Below are 15,385 nucleotides of genomic sequence, written 5' to 3'. Positions count from 1 at the left end.
AGTCCTGCTGAATTCCCCAGGGAGATGACGTCACAACTTCTCGGAAGCTTTTACTTATTTCACTTGTCAGAGGAGCGTTTATAGTTTGGATATAAATTTTAATGGGCAGAAACATCTGTTCTCCATCCAACTGTTTTGCGTTGGGTATAGATGAGAATTCCTTGGCTGAGCACCAATGCTGTGTATTGGAATAATGTAGAGCAAGGACAAAGGAGTGAAGACGAGCGAAGTGATTGAGGAGGAAAAAGGAGAAGAGGTGAATAGATACTATTAATGATAAAAAAGGGTTCTTGAAAAATTAAATGAGATGATACATGGAAATTACTTAGCAAAATACCCAGCTCAGTAAAGGGGAGCTATTCATATGGTTAACTCCTCAGTGTTTCTTCCCAACTGTCTTGTACAGGAACTGTCTCTTATATTCCTGTATTCCTAGAACCTGGCATGGAATAGGTTTTTCACATCTGTTTGTTGAGTTGAATTGTAGAATTGATGGCTCTCAATAGCCTACTGGATGAAGTCCATGTTCCTGGAATCAGAAATAGGAGTTAAAATCTTTATAACTTTCTAGTTATTGGGATCTTGGGCAAATTAAACTTAAAATATATATAATTGATTTCAGAGAGGAAGGGAGAGGGAGAGAGAGATAGAAACATCAATGATGAGAGAGAATCATTGATCAGCTGCCTCCTGCAGGTTCCCCACTGGGAATCAAGCCCACAACCTGGGCATATGCCCTGGACCAGGAATCGAAACCAGGACCCTTCAGTCCGCAGGCTGGCGTTCTATCCACTGGGCCAAACCAGCCAGGGCCAAATTAAACGTTTTATGTTTCAATGTCTTCATCTGCAAAATGGTAATTTTAATAGTGCCTAAAGTTCATAGGGTAGTTGTAAGGATTAAAAGAGATAATCCACATTCACAGAGCCTGAAACATGGAAAGATTTCAGTAAATGTAAGGTGATACTTTTCTCATTCATGTTATGAGTATTATTACATTTAAAGGCTTACTGCTTCACTGATAAACTCTCTTTCACTTTAAACTCTATGCTGGCTTGTCCTGTTCGAAGCCAAGAACCCACTGTGGGCTGTGCACTATTGGGTTCCTGGATCCCTGGAATGCCTGCTTCATGTCAACAGTAGATTCTGGCGAAAAGAACACATACTTTACTCTCCTTGAGGACAGGAACCTGGTCTTAAATTGCTCTGTTTCTGGGGCACTGTTAGACTTCTGAATGGGTCTGAACTTAAACCTTACTTTGCATATCCTCTCCAGTAGTGTCATTCCCTTTTCACAGATGAGAAAACTTACGCTAAAGAGTAGTATACTCAGATGATGAATGAATGAATGAATGAATGAATGAATGAATGAATGAATATGGTGATACTTTATTTTTCCCACCAGACTTACATTCCACAAGTGTAAGTACCTTAGCCCTAACCCTTAGAACATGTCCGGGCATATGGCAAAACCTCATGGTTATTGTTGTGTAGTGAATGCGGGAATGGGAGGACCTGGACAGAGAATGTCTGCTTTCTTCAGGAGGTTCCCCTGGGCCTTTTGAGATACATTCTGCACTTCTCCTGCAGGATTTCATTTCATTTTATTTATTTTTGTAATTGATTTCAGAGAGGAAAGGAGAGGGAGAGAGAGAGAAACATCAATGATGAGAGAGAATCATTGATTGACTGCCTCCTACACACCCCTACTGGGGATCAAGCCTGCAACCCGGGCATGTGCCCTGGCCGGGAACCGGGACTCAAACCGTGACCTCCTGATTCACAGGTCGACACTCAACCACTGAGCCACGCCGGCCGGGCCCCCTGCAGGATTTTAAAAGGACTCCCTAAAGGCCTGCAGCAGGCTGAGCTAATGAAGTGGAGGACGAGTGACAGCTACAAACTTCTTTCAATGGAAAATTAAATCTGTTCAGCAGGGGTTTGATGAGAAGCTGGGACTGGCCCAAAGAAGGCTGCAGCTGGAGGACATATCCATCTGGATCCCACAGGCCTCTAGATGTTCAGAGGTTATTCTTAGCCGTCCTTTCTTCAGTCTCGGCTTTGTCTTAATCAGGGCTGTTTTGGTTTTGCAATTGGAGCTCCCCCCCTCCCTTTCTGTAAAGCAATAATTTTCCATATAGTAATTCTTTCCCTCTTTACACTTCCCAGAGGGGGCGGGTGGGTTTTTTTTTGTGCTCAAACTCTTTGCACCTGACCTCCCACTCACTCGGCACCTCATCAGCCTTTGTAGCTGGTGGACACCTATTCTGTGTGCTGGGGACTTGGCCCCAGCTCCTTGTTGGTTCACAAGGAACTTAACCCTACCACTCTCCTTGCTCATTACTTTTCCTTACAAACAGCAATATGAGGATATTCCCCACCCTTCCTCCCTCTGCTTCATGGGTTCTGAATTCTGCTGGATTGATTTCACTTGAGTTGTGACAGGCAGCAAAACCCAGGGCAGGTGGCCAAGCTCCAATCCTTGGTGCCTGCATCATAATCATAACCACTCACATTTACACGGCACTCTGTGGTTAAGAAAGCACTTTCGCGCTCAGTAGCATGGACTGTGCCTTTAAGTAGAAAAATCTTCCCCATTAATGAAATGTGGCCCAATGAAGGTCACGGGCTTTGGCCAATCAAGTAAAAACTTCTCTTTTAAGAGGAGTTAGGGAGTGGGCTGAAGTGGGGTTACCATGGGAACCAAATTGAAGTGTATCGTCCACTCTAAATAGAACAGTGGGTAAGACTGTGGCCCAGGGAGCACGGTTGTACTACCTATTAGCTCCGTGACCTTAGACAAGTTATTTCACTTCACTCCTCTGCATCTTTATCCATGAAACACGGGTAAGTGCAGTGGTGATGAGAATTAACTGAGATAAGGCATACATGGAGTTCAGTAAATGGTATTTTTGTTGTTTTGAGTTTGTCTCCTAGCCATACCCTTCTTTATGTTAGCTAGAAACCAAGGAAGCCTTAAAATGCTGCAGAAAGAATATGAACAAAACAATCCTATATAATAAAAGCCGAATATGCAAATTGACCGAATGGCGGAACGACCGGTCACTATGACGTGCACTGACCACCAGGGGACAGATGCTCAATGCAGGAGCTGCTCCTGGGTGGTCAGTGAGCTCACACAGGGGGAGTGCTGCTCAGCCAGAAGCTGGGCTCATGGCTGGTGAGCGCAGCGGTGGGGGCGGGAGCTTCTCTTGCCCCTGCAGCAGTCCTAAGGACCCCTTGGGGGATGTCTGCCTAAGCCAGCAGGCAGACATCCCCCGAGGGGTCCCCGGCTGCAAGAGGGTGGACGCCGGGCTGAGGGACTCCCCCTGCCAGTGCATAAATGTTGTGCACCGGGCTTTTAGTTCATAGAATATGAAACTACAACATTCTGCCAATTTTTCCTTTTAAGAACTTGCCACTTTTTCCAAATGCCCTGATTCCACTTTTTTTTTTTCCCCTCCCCAGTTTCATACCCTCAGCTGGTCCCAGTGAGCTGGAATCATGGAGAAGGTAGCTGGGACTCTGTTGGATAACATATGGCTCTCAAATATGCTTTTGCCCGGGTGTAACTGTGACTTTGATATAAATATTCACTCAAAATTTAACTGCTATTCAGTTGAAACTTTTCCTAAGTAGTTGTTTTCTCATTTGGCTTCTTGTGGAACAGAAAACTTAAGAAAGCAGATTTTTAAAAATGCAAACACAATGTGGCCGTACTGCCCCAATCCATGCTGGACTCAATGCTCACTTTCTCCCCAATCTTTATAGAGTTTGTTTTCTTTGTGTGCCTCACATATAGCAATGAAAAAGAGTTCATAGTGGTTATTGCCTATGCATAGAATTTGGTTTTTATTAGTGTGAAGAATTAGGTTCTTATCAATGGGCAAGAGTAGAATTGAAAGGTTATTTGATATTCTTATAAACTCAGATTTATTCTTAACTTTACCCATATAATGTTTCTTTTGAGACCAGTCAGCAAAGTAGGAGGCTCAGCATGGAAAAAAAAGCATGGATAATTCTGAAATGCAGAAAAAGGGAATTCACAAGTTACTTGTGTTTTAGCATGGAGTCAGCAGTATACGGCCTGGTGATCTCTCTCTCTCTCTCCTTAACCTCCCTTTCCCCCTCTCCTTTCCCCACATCTCTTGCCATTTCTTTCTGGCTAAGCCCGGAAGAAAAACTTGATTGAAGTGCAGGGCACCATCCAGGAAATGATGATAGCCATGCTCTAGTTCCAGCTCTGCCATCTCCTCACTCAGTGGAGGGCATCCCTCTGGGTCTCAGCTTCCTTGTGTATAAAAGAAGCAGGAGGTTGGGATCAGGGCGCCTGGAACTACAGGAGCTCTGAAATCTGTGGATCCCACCTTGGCCCATGTAGGACCACTTGGCACCCCTCAGCAGCTGTGACGTGGATCATCCCCAGCGCAGGGAATTGACTGCAGCATCACAAAATGGACTCTACTCACAGCCGTCTGGCCACTAGCATAGATGCTGGTGCCTTTGGCTGCCTCTTGGAGCCACCAGCCAACACGGAGATGAAGCTGGCTGGAAAAGAGGATGGGAGTGTTGGAACGGCCACGGCCATCACCAAACCCAGCATCTGGGAAGCACCTGTGTCCCCAGAAGGTCACTGACAGCCTTCAGCCGGTGGTGCAGAGCAAAGAGTCAGGCAAACCAGGTTTTGGATCCCGACTCCGCCACTTGCAAGAGCTGTGTGACCTTGGGTAGGATCTCTGGCCGGGTCATTTCCCCTCCACAGCATGGGGGTAGCAATGCCTCCATCGTGTGGAACTGGGTAAAGATTGAGGTACTGCAGAGGCTAAAGTACCGACAGATGACAGGTACTCAGAGGGACTTAGTAAATGGTGGTGGTGGTGATTATCCTTTGTCCTTTATGCACAGGATATGGGGTGGGGGGAAGAGGACAGTGGACCCCAGTGTCTAGCTTAGGCTCCTCCCCATGGTTGGGAGGCATGGACTGGCTCCAGGCCCGGGCCCAGGCTCCTGGCACAATGTTGCTGATTCCGGCGCTGATTAAATTCCCTGCTTGGAGCCTCAGCATCCTGACCCAGAGCAGGAGGGCGGGCATTTAGCGCAAACGGATGGAGCCTAAGTTATCTCTCAAAGCTGCCCCTTTCAAGGTCTTGTCCCCTGCCCTCACCTCTGGTTCCTTCTCTGGATCCCTGTCCGAGAAGGGAAATAAACAGTCGTGCAGGCTCCCCTTGCCCCCACTTGGGCCGAGCAGGTGCCGGGCGAGCACGGGCGGTTTTTGCCCCAGACGCCGCCCTGCCGCTCCGGGGGCTGCAGCCCAGGCTGGAAGCTGGCGTCTCCGTGCGCCTGGCTGGCCCCTGGTTTTGTGTTTGGGCAAAGCTGGGCTCTCAACTCAAACCTGCCGCTTCCTCCATCCTTTTCCCGACTGTTTGCAAATGCTTTTTTTCTTTTTTTGGCCGCGAAGCTTGATGAAGTAGCCCTCAGTGTATTTCTGTCTCCCTGCGTCCACCAGGTAAAAGAAAACAAAATGAAGCAGCTCGGGATCCAACTGTGGTTATTTTTTAAAAGGGGGAGAGAGGTCACATGACTGCGAGTCACTGATGGAGGGGAGAGGCTGCAACCCCGAGCTCGCCGCAGAGCCGCCCCTCCCGCGGGGGCGTGACGTCACGGAAAAGCCCCGCGCGGCGGCCGCTATAAACCGCGGGCGGCGGCGGGCGCGGCTCGGACGGCTGCCCGCGCAGGACAGCGCTCTGCGCCGCGATCGTGGCGCGCACCGGTGCGTGGATGCCCACGTGGCAAGGCCAGGTAAGGGGCTCCTCTGGGGGAAAGGGGGCTCCCCCAGGGAGTGATTGGGGAGGGGGTGGGCTTCCCAGACCCCGAAACTGTCTAAGTTGAGAGCGGAGCCCTGGAAGCCGCGGTTGGCGCTCCGGGTGGAGGCGACGGCAAGGTGCAGGGGAAGCCGTTCCGGCAGGTTCTTCAGTCCCGTTCAGGGGGAGGTCACCCTCCTGCAGACCCAGCGGGCAGAGGGCAGCCGTCGGGGACACCTCTGGCTTCTGTTGGGATGTCCACGGGGGAGCGGGGTGGGGGAGCTGCCGAGTAGGCGTCCTGGCCGGTGGCCGGCGTGTTGGGGTGCGGAGTGTGGGGCGACGTGGAAAGGGGAATGTCTGTGCTCTTCGTATTTTCACGAGTGGGTCTTGCCGATGAAGATGAGAAAGCTTCTGCTCTCTGATACTTTATTATTTCGCGGGCAGCCTGCAGGACAGGCCTCCGTGCCAGGGGAAGGGGTCTGGCCAAGGGGACGCCGTTGCCAAGTCGTTGCATGCCCTTTGAGCAGGGAGAGCCTCTGACCTTCTGGTTTGCTTCGAGAAGCTGGGCACCGGAGTTGCATGAAAGGACTCGGAGCGGGCCTCGTCGGATGAGAATTCGGCGTTTTCTCTGCAACTTTGAAGGGGTCTGAACGGGAGCGGGTCCTGTCCCTGCCCGGACGACCAGGCTGGGGGCGGGGGCGTTCAAACGTGGTGCCCGCGGGCGAGAGGGCAGAGCGGAGGCATTGACCTCCAACGGATTCGTGATTGCGGCCCCCTCCCCCCAGATAACGGCTGATTCAGGCAGCCGGGGAGCGTCGGGGCAACTTGACTAAACATGGAAGTTCCAATCAGCGCGGTGCGGTCCGCCCGGGAGGAGTGACGTCATTGCCACGTGCCTCCCCCCAGCGCACGGCCCGCGGGGCGCCAGTGCCATCAAGAGCCGCGACCAGACCAGAGCAGCTCCCCCGGCCCCGGGCCCCCGCGCCGTTAACTCCCTTCTGGCTGACTCCGTGCCAGCCCCGAGGGGGGGGGGGGGGTCCCACGGGTTCCCTGAGGATGGAGGGAGATCCGGGGCGCTGGGCGATGCTAACGGTACTTTTTTCCTCTTTGCAAATGACAACCTGGCCAAGGGGCTGGTGGCTAATTGTGCGTGTGTGTGTGCGTGTGTGTGTGTGTCCAGTTGAGAAAGCCTGTTGCGTCCCTTAGGTGAGGACTCGTGGGTCTCGCCCACTTGGTGGAGGATCGCTGATGGCGGGCTGTGTGTGCGAGCCCCCGCGTTCCCGCTCGGTGCTCACCACTCTCACCACCGCTGACGCGCGGCCGCTTTGCTCCCCAGGACCCAGCGATGACTCTGAACCATGTCACCCTGCGCCGGGGCCCCGTGGGCGCGCAGCCGCAGCAGCAGCGCTGGAGCGTCCCGGCGGACGGCAGGAACCTCATGATCCAGAGGGAGCCCAGCCAGCGAGGCCAGCGCCCCGCCGCCCCCGAGGACCCCTGCCGCCGGAGCTGGTCCTCCGACTCCACCGACTCGGTCATCTCCTCCGAGTCCGAGAACACCTGCTACCGGGTGGTGCTCGTCGGGGAGCAGGGGGTGGGCAAGTCCACGCTGGCCAACATCTTCGCGGGCGTGCACGACAGCGTGGACAGCGACTGCGAGGTGCTGGGAGGTAGGTCCCCGCCCCTCCGGCCTCGGTCCGCCCCGCAGCAGCCCCCGCAGCAGGCGCCAGCGGGCGGGCCATTTATCCACAGAGCTGAGCGCTGGCTGCAGTTACGCACGCATTCTTGGCACCGAAAAGCCCTGGCCTGTTGGCACCGGCCGGTGGGACAATGAGATGAAAATGCTTCTAGATAAAACCCTGGGCCGGGAGGGGATTTCTTAGGTCCCAGCTCTAACGGGGCTGAGCGGGGTGGGGTTGGGGGACACTGATTCATCAGGACAGAGCTAGAGGGTCGGGCGCCCACCTCTGGCTCTTGCCAACTCTGCCCTGGACTTTTCAAGAGTTCAGTGTAGCGGCGGCTTTTCTCCGTGGCTATTCCTAAAACCAAGACGATTTGAGAAACCGAGCCATCACTTTATTTCCACCAATATTAGTGTTTGTTTGAGGCTGTAAAATCGTTTAAAATTTGTATTTGAAATAGTGCGACCTCTTTAAAAAAATTTTTGAATTACAGCAATAATGATACATATGTTTGTATCAAGTCTTACCGTTTTTTTTCAAGACAGTTTCCCTGCACGATCTCATTTAAGATATTTATTATTGAAGTCAGGCCTATTTCCAAAACCGATTTGAGGTGACATAGTCTCCAAAGTATACATGGGTGCCTCAGGTACGTGCAAAGCATAGCGCTACGTTCTGGGAGGTGATGGGAAGATCCTCATTGTCCATGGTATTCATACAGTGTCTTTCAGCCATAGTTTCCGTCTCAGCATACCCGGCCAGGGTGGCTGCATGTCCCCATTCGCAGCTATAGACAGGAAGAGAGAACCTTCCAGTGCTTGCCCAAGTGGCATGGTCTGTCTGTACCTTCAGTTGCGAGTCACAGATGAATCACGGACTCCACGGAGCAGAAGATGCTCTAGTGATGCTCAGTCCTGCCCTGCACTTGTTGCATAGGAATCTTGCTGCATCCTTAGTACTGTCTGCCCACGTCCATGAAATGTTTATTCCGGTGTCAGGGAACTCACTGCGTCTTAAGGCAAGTTCCCGTTCTGGGCTATCAATGATGACTCATTAGAACATCGATTTCTCTTCTCATGTGGGGCTCTCAGGAACGATAGCTAAACAAGAGTCAAGGGAGAGAGAGGGTCAGAATGGTACCATTGCTTTTCTCTTTCTTTGTGAAGGCTGGTGGATGATGGTGGCTATTTTTATGGTTCATTCATTCAATTAATAAGTATTTACTGAGCACTCGCAATATTCCAGGCACTGTCCTGGGTGCTGGGGGTTAGAGCAGTAAGCAGCACAGATGTAAATCCATGTCTTCACATTCAGAGGCGAGAGACATAAAGTGATAAAATAAGTCAGTTAAAGGGATTACATGTTAGATGGAGATAAGCACAATGAAGAAAAACAGGACGGGAGGAAGGGATGTTAGCAGAGAAGAGGTGTCTAAATAGATGGTCAGGGAACACCTCGCCCAGAAGGAGGTAAGGGAACAAGTCTTTTGGATATTTGAGGGAACAGAGTCCAGGCAAAAGGAACAGCAAGGAAAATGGTAAAAGAAAAAATTATAAAAATTATACGTTTTAAATGACGAATGTGAAAATAGAGTGGGATGGGCTCACTTATGGAGATGATAGGAATCTTATTTGCAAAAATTCCAGTAAACTCAGTAAATCCCCTGCCCCAGTGGTTTTTCTGGGATGGAGCTGCTCTGGCCCATTACACTGGTTCACCCTTCATCTACATTCAATCTGAGCTCAAGTGCAGGGAGGAAAGTTTCCATTATCAAGTAGAGCTGGAGGCTGCTGCCTGCTTATTCCGAGGGAAATGTATTTTTTTAAGGAAGAAAACAGGGACAGTCTCAAGATTTTTTTCCTGCATGTCTCAAAAAAAGAAAAGTTTCTGAGCTCAAAGTTCCTGAAATTGCCAGTGAATGCCCAGTAGTCAGCCCACTGAAGGGCATAGTGAGTTGTAAGGCTGATGAACGAGGCTGACAGTTCCATGGGGCGCAGTTAGTGTTTTCTCATGGCATCGGAGCTTGAATCTGAGTCAAAAGCTCTAAAGCAGGGGTTCTCAACCTGTGGGTCGCGACCCCTTTGGGGGTCGAACGATCCTTTCACAGGGGTCGCCTAAGACCATCGGAAAACACATATATAATTACATATTGTTTTTGTGATTAATCACTATGCTTTAATTATGTTCAATTTATAACAATGAAATTGGGGGTCACACAACATGAGGAACTGTATTAAAGGGTCGCGGCATCAGGAAGGTTGAGAACCACTGCTCTAAAGTGAGTTTGTACTCAGGATTTTCCTATAGAAAAGATCCAGGAATGATGCAAATGAGTGCCTTTCACGGCAAGTGGTCTCGTGATACATATTCAGAGGTGTTCTGCTTGTAAGTACTGGAGGAATATATGTAGAATACCGTTCAAGGTGATAAAAGATAATAATCTGCGTAATGAATATCTGGGTATTTACATAATTATATACTTAGTCAGTTTATTTTCTAGCATCGTTTTTTGCATGATCATCTTAATATAAAAGTGTTACTATTTGCCTGACCGATATCACTGTTCTTTCTCTTTTAGAAGATACATACGAGCGAACACTGATTGTTGATGGCGAAAGTGCAACAATTATCCTCCTGGACATGTGGGAAAATAAGGTATGCGGAGCCCAGAGCTCTCTGAGTTCCTTTAGGGTTTGTCTTCCAATAGGCTGTTGGGTATGAGGGTGACCTTGTACTTTTTGGTGTTCCAGATGAGGTAGGTTCATTTTCTTGAGTAAAAGCTTTTACTTCAAGCATCACATGGTCTCACTCATATGTGGAATCTAATGAACAAAATGAACTGATGAACAAAATAGATCCAGAGACACAGAAGCATGGAACAGACTGATGAATCTCAGAGGGAAGGCAGGGAAGGCGGGGATGAGAAGAGAGTAACCAAAGAAGTTTTATACATATTTGCATAACCCACGGACACAGACAATAGTGTGGTGAAGGCCAGGGGTGGGGGGAGGGGGGAGAGGGTCAGTGGGGGAAAAAAGGGGGGACATCTGTAATACTTTCAACAATAAAGATAAATTAAATGACTTAACTTCCCAAATACAAAAAAGAAAAAGCTTTTACTTCTGAATTATGACACTGTTCTAAGGAGCAGATCATGCACAAATGAGCTCTGAATAATAAGCAAGTTGCAGTGATTCGCCCTCAGTTCTACTAAAAAATATTTTAAAAATATTTGTTTTAGGGAAAGAGCCAACAAGTGTGAATGGTAATTTCACTAGTAAACTATATAAAACCACATTACATAAAGTTGACAGTCTCAATACTAGCCTTCAAGATTTGCTTTTTAAAGATTTGGGCTTCTGTATATATATGCTAGACGTTCTGTTTCTTGAAAAGCCTCCTAATTCTTGCAAGACGATTCTTAATTTTATCACCTGGGAATGGCAAAGGGAGTTTTTGGAAAGCCAGAAAAGGCACATTTTTAGTAGTTTAGACAGAGAATGGAAATGTTTGGCAGAGTCATTGTATAAGTTGTCAACTCCATTGGACAGTAAAAGCTTTTTGGCAACTACTTTATGGGCTAGCAGTCTTTACAGCCACCAGACATGATGCATTTTGTGGAGTTGGAAGAAGTTTTATTTCTATCTCAGACCAGCAAGGGTACTTTGAGATACACTTATTTTGCAAACGGAAGCCTCATTCACCAGGCCAACCTGCGCTCACGGGAGACCTTCTCATTCCATTAGGGGGAGAGCGAGTGGCTGCAGGACCACTGCATGCAGGTCGGGGACGCCTACCTGATCGTCTACTCCATCACAGACCGAGCCAGTTTTGAGAAGGCATCCGAGCTGCGGATCCAGCTCCGCAGGGCCCGGCAGACAGAGGACATTCCTATAATTTTGGTTGGCAACAAAAGTGACCTGGTGCGGTGCCGGGAAGTGTCTATTTCAGGTCAGAGGGCTGGTGCTAAGACCATAGAAACACTCTCTGGGTTTTCTTTCAAACAGGTATTCTTCCTTGGCTCTTTCATGCAGTTGGAACTAGGGACTCACTCAAATGCTTTATGGAGTTTTATGTATTCCCCAGCCAATCATCCCTGTGCTGGGTGCTGCTCCCTTGTTCATCTGGTCTACCTGCAGGATTCCAATCTCCCCACACCCAAAGGTTTCCCTGAGATTCCTTTAGGGAAGATATCAGAGTCAAGGGTTTACTGACAAACCCAAGCCTTTTCTGCTGATCCTTTCTGTGTTCCAGGGAGATCTCAAAGAGTTCAGAGAAGTAGAGGTATCTTCATGCAAGAAGGATGGGAACTCTGACTTAGGGGAACTGAGTTTCATTGAGGATAAGAATTCTACTCAGGCTGCCTCTAGTTCCTGTAGACCGTAGAAACACCCTCCTACCCTTTGCTTCCTAAATTTCAGTTAAGATATCTTTTGGGTTTGGTACAATGGTTAAAAAAATAAAATACTGCATTACCAGGCTCTGCTCAGGAGAAAAGATATCTGTTAGAGGCTTAACAGACACACCTTGTTTGGGAGTGTCAGGAAGTGAGTGTCTGTGGTAATCACTTTTTTCAAACCAAACCCTGGACACATGGTCATTAAACACAATGAAACATTTGCAGTTGAGGCTGTTCCCGAAAAGCTTGGACAGTTTGCTGAATTTGTGAATTCCTCAAATTATTTTTTTCAAAATAGCTCATCAAAACTTTAAAAAGTTTTTTAAAGGGAGAAAGCCAAGTAGTAGGATTCTTATTTTCAATTCAGGAAATTGAGTCAGGAGGAAGAGTTAAGAATATGAGCTTGAGCCCTAGCCGGTTTAGCTCACTGGATAGAGCATCGGCCTGCGGACTGAAGGGCCCCAGGTTCAATTCCAGGCAAGGGCATGTACCTTGGTTGCGGGCACATCCCCAGTAGGGGGTGTGCAGGAGGCAGTTGATCGATGTTTCTCTCTCATCGATGTTTCTAACTCTCTATCCCTCTCCTTTCCTCTCTGTAAAAAATCAATAAAACATATATATATATATGAATATGAGCTTGAGCATGAAGCAGGCCTGGATTCACAGATGCCACTCAGAGGCTGTGTGAATTCACTCAAGTTTTTAAAAGACTGCCCTTCCCCCAGTGTCTTTATCTATCTGAGAGGGATAATGTATTTTCCAAGATTGTCTGCATTCAAAAAGGTTTACAAAGCAGTTCCCAGCATGTGGTTAGTGCAACACATTAAGGCTATGGTTTTGACTGTTACAATAAATATTACTATTTTGATGAGCTGGGACCTTCGTGCCGTGAATTTGGGGGGCCAGGTCTAAAGCGCACCTCTCTTGCTTCCAGGAATCTTCTCCCAGGAGACTCCTTGCTTCTGATGATGCCCTGGGAGGACCTGTGTGTGTCAGAGGGGCTTCCCGTACTCATTGCATGTGCGACTGACTCAGAGTTTACTGTGAGGGCCACTTACGACCAGGAATCCTCGGCTTGGCTGTGTGCTGGGTGGGGTCACACTGGGCAGCCCCTCTGAGTTCTTCCTTCCTCTCCCCGCAGAAGGGAGAGCGTGTGCGGTTGTGTTCGACTGCAAGTTCATCGAGACCTCCGCGGCGGTCCAGCACAACGTGAAGGAGCTGTTTGAGGGCATTGTGCGACAGGTCCGCCTCCGGAGGGACAGCAAGGAGAAGAACGAGCGGCGGCTGGCCTACCAGAAGAGGAGGGAGAGCATCCCCAGGAAAGCCAGGCGCTTCTGGGGCAAGATCGTGGCCAAGAACAACAAGAACATGGCCTTCAAGCTTAAGTCCAAGTCCTGCCATGACCTCTCCGTGCTCTAGGCACCCCGAGTCACCCAGATGTCCCCCTCATGGACATCGTTGAAGGCCACTGGGACCGATAATCTATATTAGATTGAATCCTTAAACATTGTTAGATGCGGCTTCCCCTTCTGCAGCTGGGAATGTATGTGTTAGCCTGATGGGCCACAAAATGCACGGGAGATGAAAGATCTTTGTAAAGAGTCCTGTTTATTTACAGGAAAAGCCTGACGTGGCGACTTGAACACCCAAGACATTAGAGGATGTGTTCGGTGTTCACACGTGTTTCCTCTTTCCCTCGGGTAGTAGAGAATCGAGGCCTTAAAAGAATTCCTAGAAAAATAACTGTTCATTATTAAAATTTTCCCCAGGGTTCTGATATTTGAATTTGAGGCCACTGGGTCATAAGCAAATAGAAGAGGGCTTATTCCAGGGAGGAAGTTCCTTATATCTGTGGAGCTAGGACTGTGGAATCGAGCTCATCGTGACTGTTACTGCTCCCTCCGGCTGTGAAAAGAAATGACGGACCTGCTGGAGACTAAACCTTGCAAACGGTTTTTGCTCAGTGCTCACAGTTGGGGATCCAAAAATTTGTAGAATTGAGGACTGATACATGTACCACTGTGGGTTTCAAAAAGTATATCTTGACTTCTGTGTCTTATAATTTTTTATTCAGGGCAATTTATTTTAATCAAATTAACTTAGTCAAACCACCTTTTATGTTTCATTATTTTTACAGTCACAGGGCCATCATAAAAATATTTTTAAAATCTGAATTATTGATAACCTGGAGTGCAAAGTGCCACATTTTTAAGTGTAATCAAAGGCCTGAATTTTTATGACACAAAACATAAATACTTCCAGTACTTTGAGTTGACTCTTGTATCCCACAGCTCTGCTCTATTTATTATTTTGCAAAATAATAACCATTTTAACATTTGATAAAGCATATTTATGACATGTTTCTTAATAAGAAAAATGTCCATTTTATTATCATTTTATATCTTTTTTAGAATATGCAAGTATTTACCTATATATCTTATAATAAAAGAAATAAAATCTTTGAAAAAAGGCATTCTTAAATGTTTTTCCTCCCCAAACAAGATGATTATAATTACATTGGAGGCCTGATGCATGAAATTCGTGCAAGAGTAGGCCTTCCTTCCCTCCGGCACCCAGGACCTGGGCTTCCCTCGCGGAGGGAGGCCCCACCCACCTGCCGCAGCCTGCCAGTCCGTGGCCTGGGCCTCCCTCTTTGGGGCTATCATGGAGCCCACCCCTCCCCCCCATTGATTGCCTCGTACTGCCGGTGGCCTGGGCCTCTCTCTGCTGGGGATCATGGGGTGATGGCTGGGCCCCCGATCAACCACATCGCACCCGCTTTGGCTGGCCTGGCACCAGTGAGTGTCATTGCGTGGTCGCCCGGAAGGTCACCCGGAAGGTCGCCTGGTCTAATTAGCATATTATGATTTTATTATTATATATATTTTGATAGCTTGTAGAATGCTTTGGGGGTTCTCAGGCTAAGGCAGGATTAGTCAATTCAAACAAAAAGGACGGGTTTTGGTAAACGGTGAGAGGCTCTTACCTAAGGGGCGGGGTAAGGAAGGGTGTGGGGGAGACTTGCTCACAAGGGCTGCTGGGAAGTAATACCAGAAACTTCCATTTGCATGTTACTCTGTGGGCTGCTATGCACGGCATGTGTTTGTATGAGGGGACTGGTGTCAGGTTAAAGCCCCCATCAGGTCACTTGGCAAAAAAAATGGATGCAGAGGCAGAAGAGCTTAGCTAAACTCCCAACAATAATGTTTATTGATTACCCTTGTCCCACAGTAGCACTTGCAGACCTGTTGATGCTAAAAGATGACTCAAGTTAAGAGCTCGAGTGGACCTGAAATACCAGGCCTCTTTATCCTTTTTGCACAGAGAGAAATGGAGACTCTGGCCAGTGTGGTTGCCCAGGGTGACTTCATAGCCCAGTTGAGTTGGAACCCAGGGCTCCAGACCCCAGGTCCATGTCTTCCCACAAGAGTTCATGCTATGAACCTGAGTCACCTCGGTTGGGCTCAGGGAGGAGCTCTGCCACCCCGCGGGGGCCTTCCTCCTTC

At 48.4% G+C, this 15,385-nt stretch overlaps 1 protein-coding gene across 3 annotated transcripts; it reads left to right on the top strand.

Moving 5' to 3' along the window:
• Window positions 1-5,648: 5,648 nt before the first annotated feature.
• GEM (GTP binding protein overexpressed in skeletal muscle) lies at window positions 5,649-14,350 on the top strand. Of its 3 annotated transcripts, none has more exons than XM_036337713.1 (5): window positions 5,649-5,799; window positions 7,138-7,468; window positions 10,059-10,135; window positions 11,227-11,431; window positions 13,021-14,349. In XM_036337713.1, the coding sequence occupies exons 1-5, from the start codon at window positions 5,779-5,781 to the stop codon at window positions 13,296-13,298; spliced, it is 912 nt and encodes a 303-aa protein (XP_036193606.1). In that variant the 5' UTR covers window positions 5,649-5,778; the 3' UTR covers window positions 13,299-14,349. The 3 variants fall into 3 exon arrangements, with proteins under 3 accessions (XP_036193606.1, XP_036193607.1, XP_036193605.1); XM_036337714.1 differs by lacking the exon at window positions 5,649-5,799 and adding an exon at window positions 6,109-6,893 and having other exon boundaries at window positions 11,227-11,487; window positions 13,021-13,238; XM_036337712.1 differs by lacking the exon at window positions 5,649-5,799 and adding an exon at window positions 6,123-6,893 and having other exon boundaries at window positions 13,021-14,350.
• Window positions 14,351-15,385: the final 1,035 nt, after the last annotated feature.

This window comes from Myotis myotis, unplaced genomic scaffold, assembly GCF_014108235.1.
Source record: "Myotis myotis isolate mMyoMyo1 unplaced genomic scaffold, mMyoMyo1.p scaffold_m19_p_16, whole genome shotgun sequence".
In the NCBI taxonomy this organism is placed as follows: Eukaryota; Metazoa; Chordata; class Mammalia; order Chiroptera; family Vespertilionidae; genus Myotis; species Myotis myotis.
Note: the sequence above shows the minus strand (reverse complement) of the source record. Positions and strands in the feature narration are given on the sequence as shown.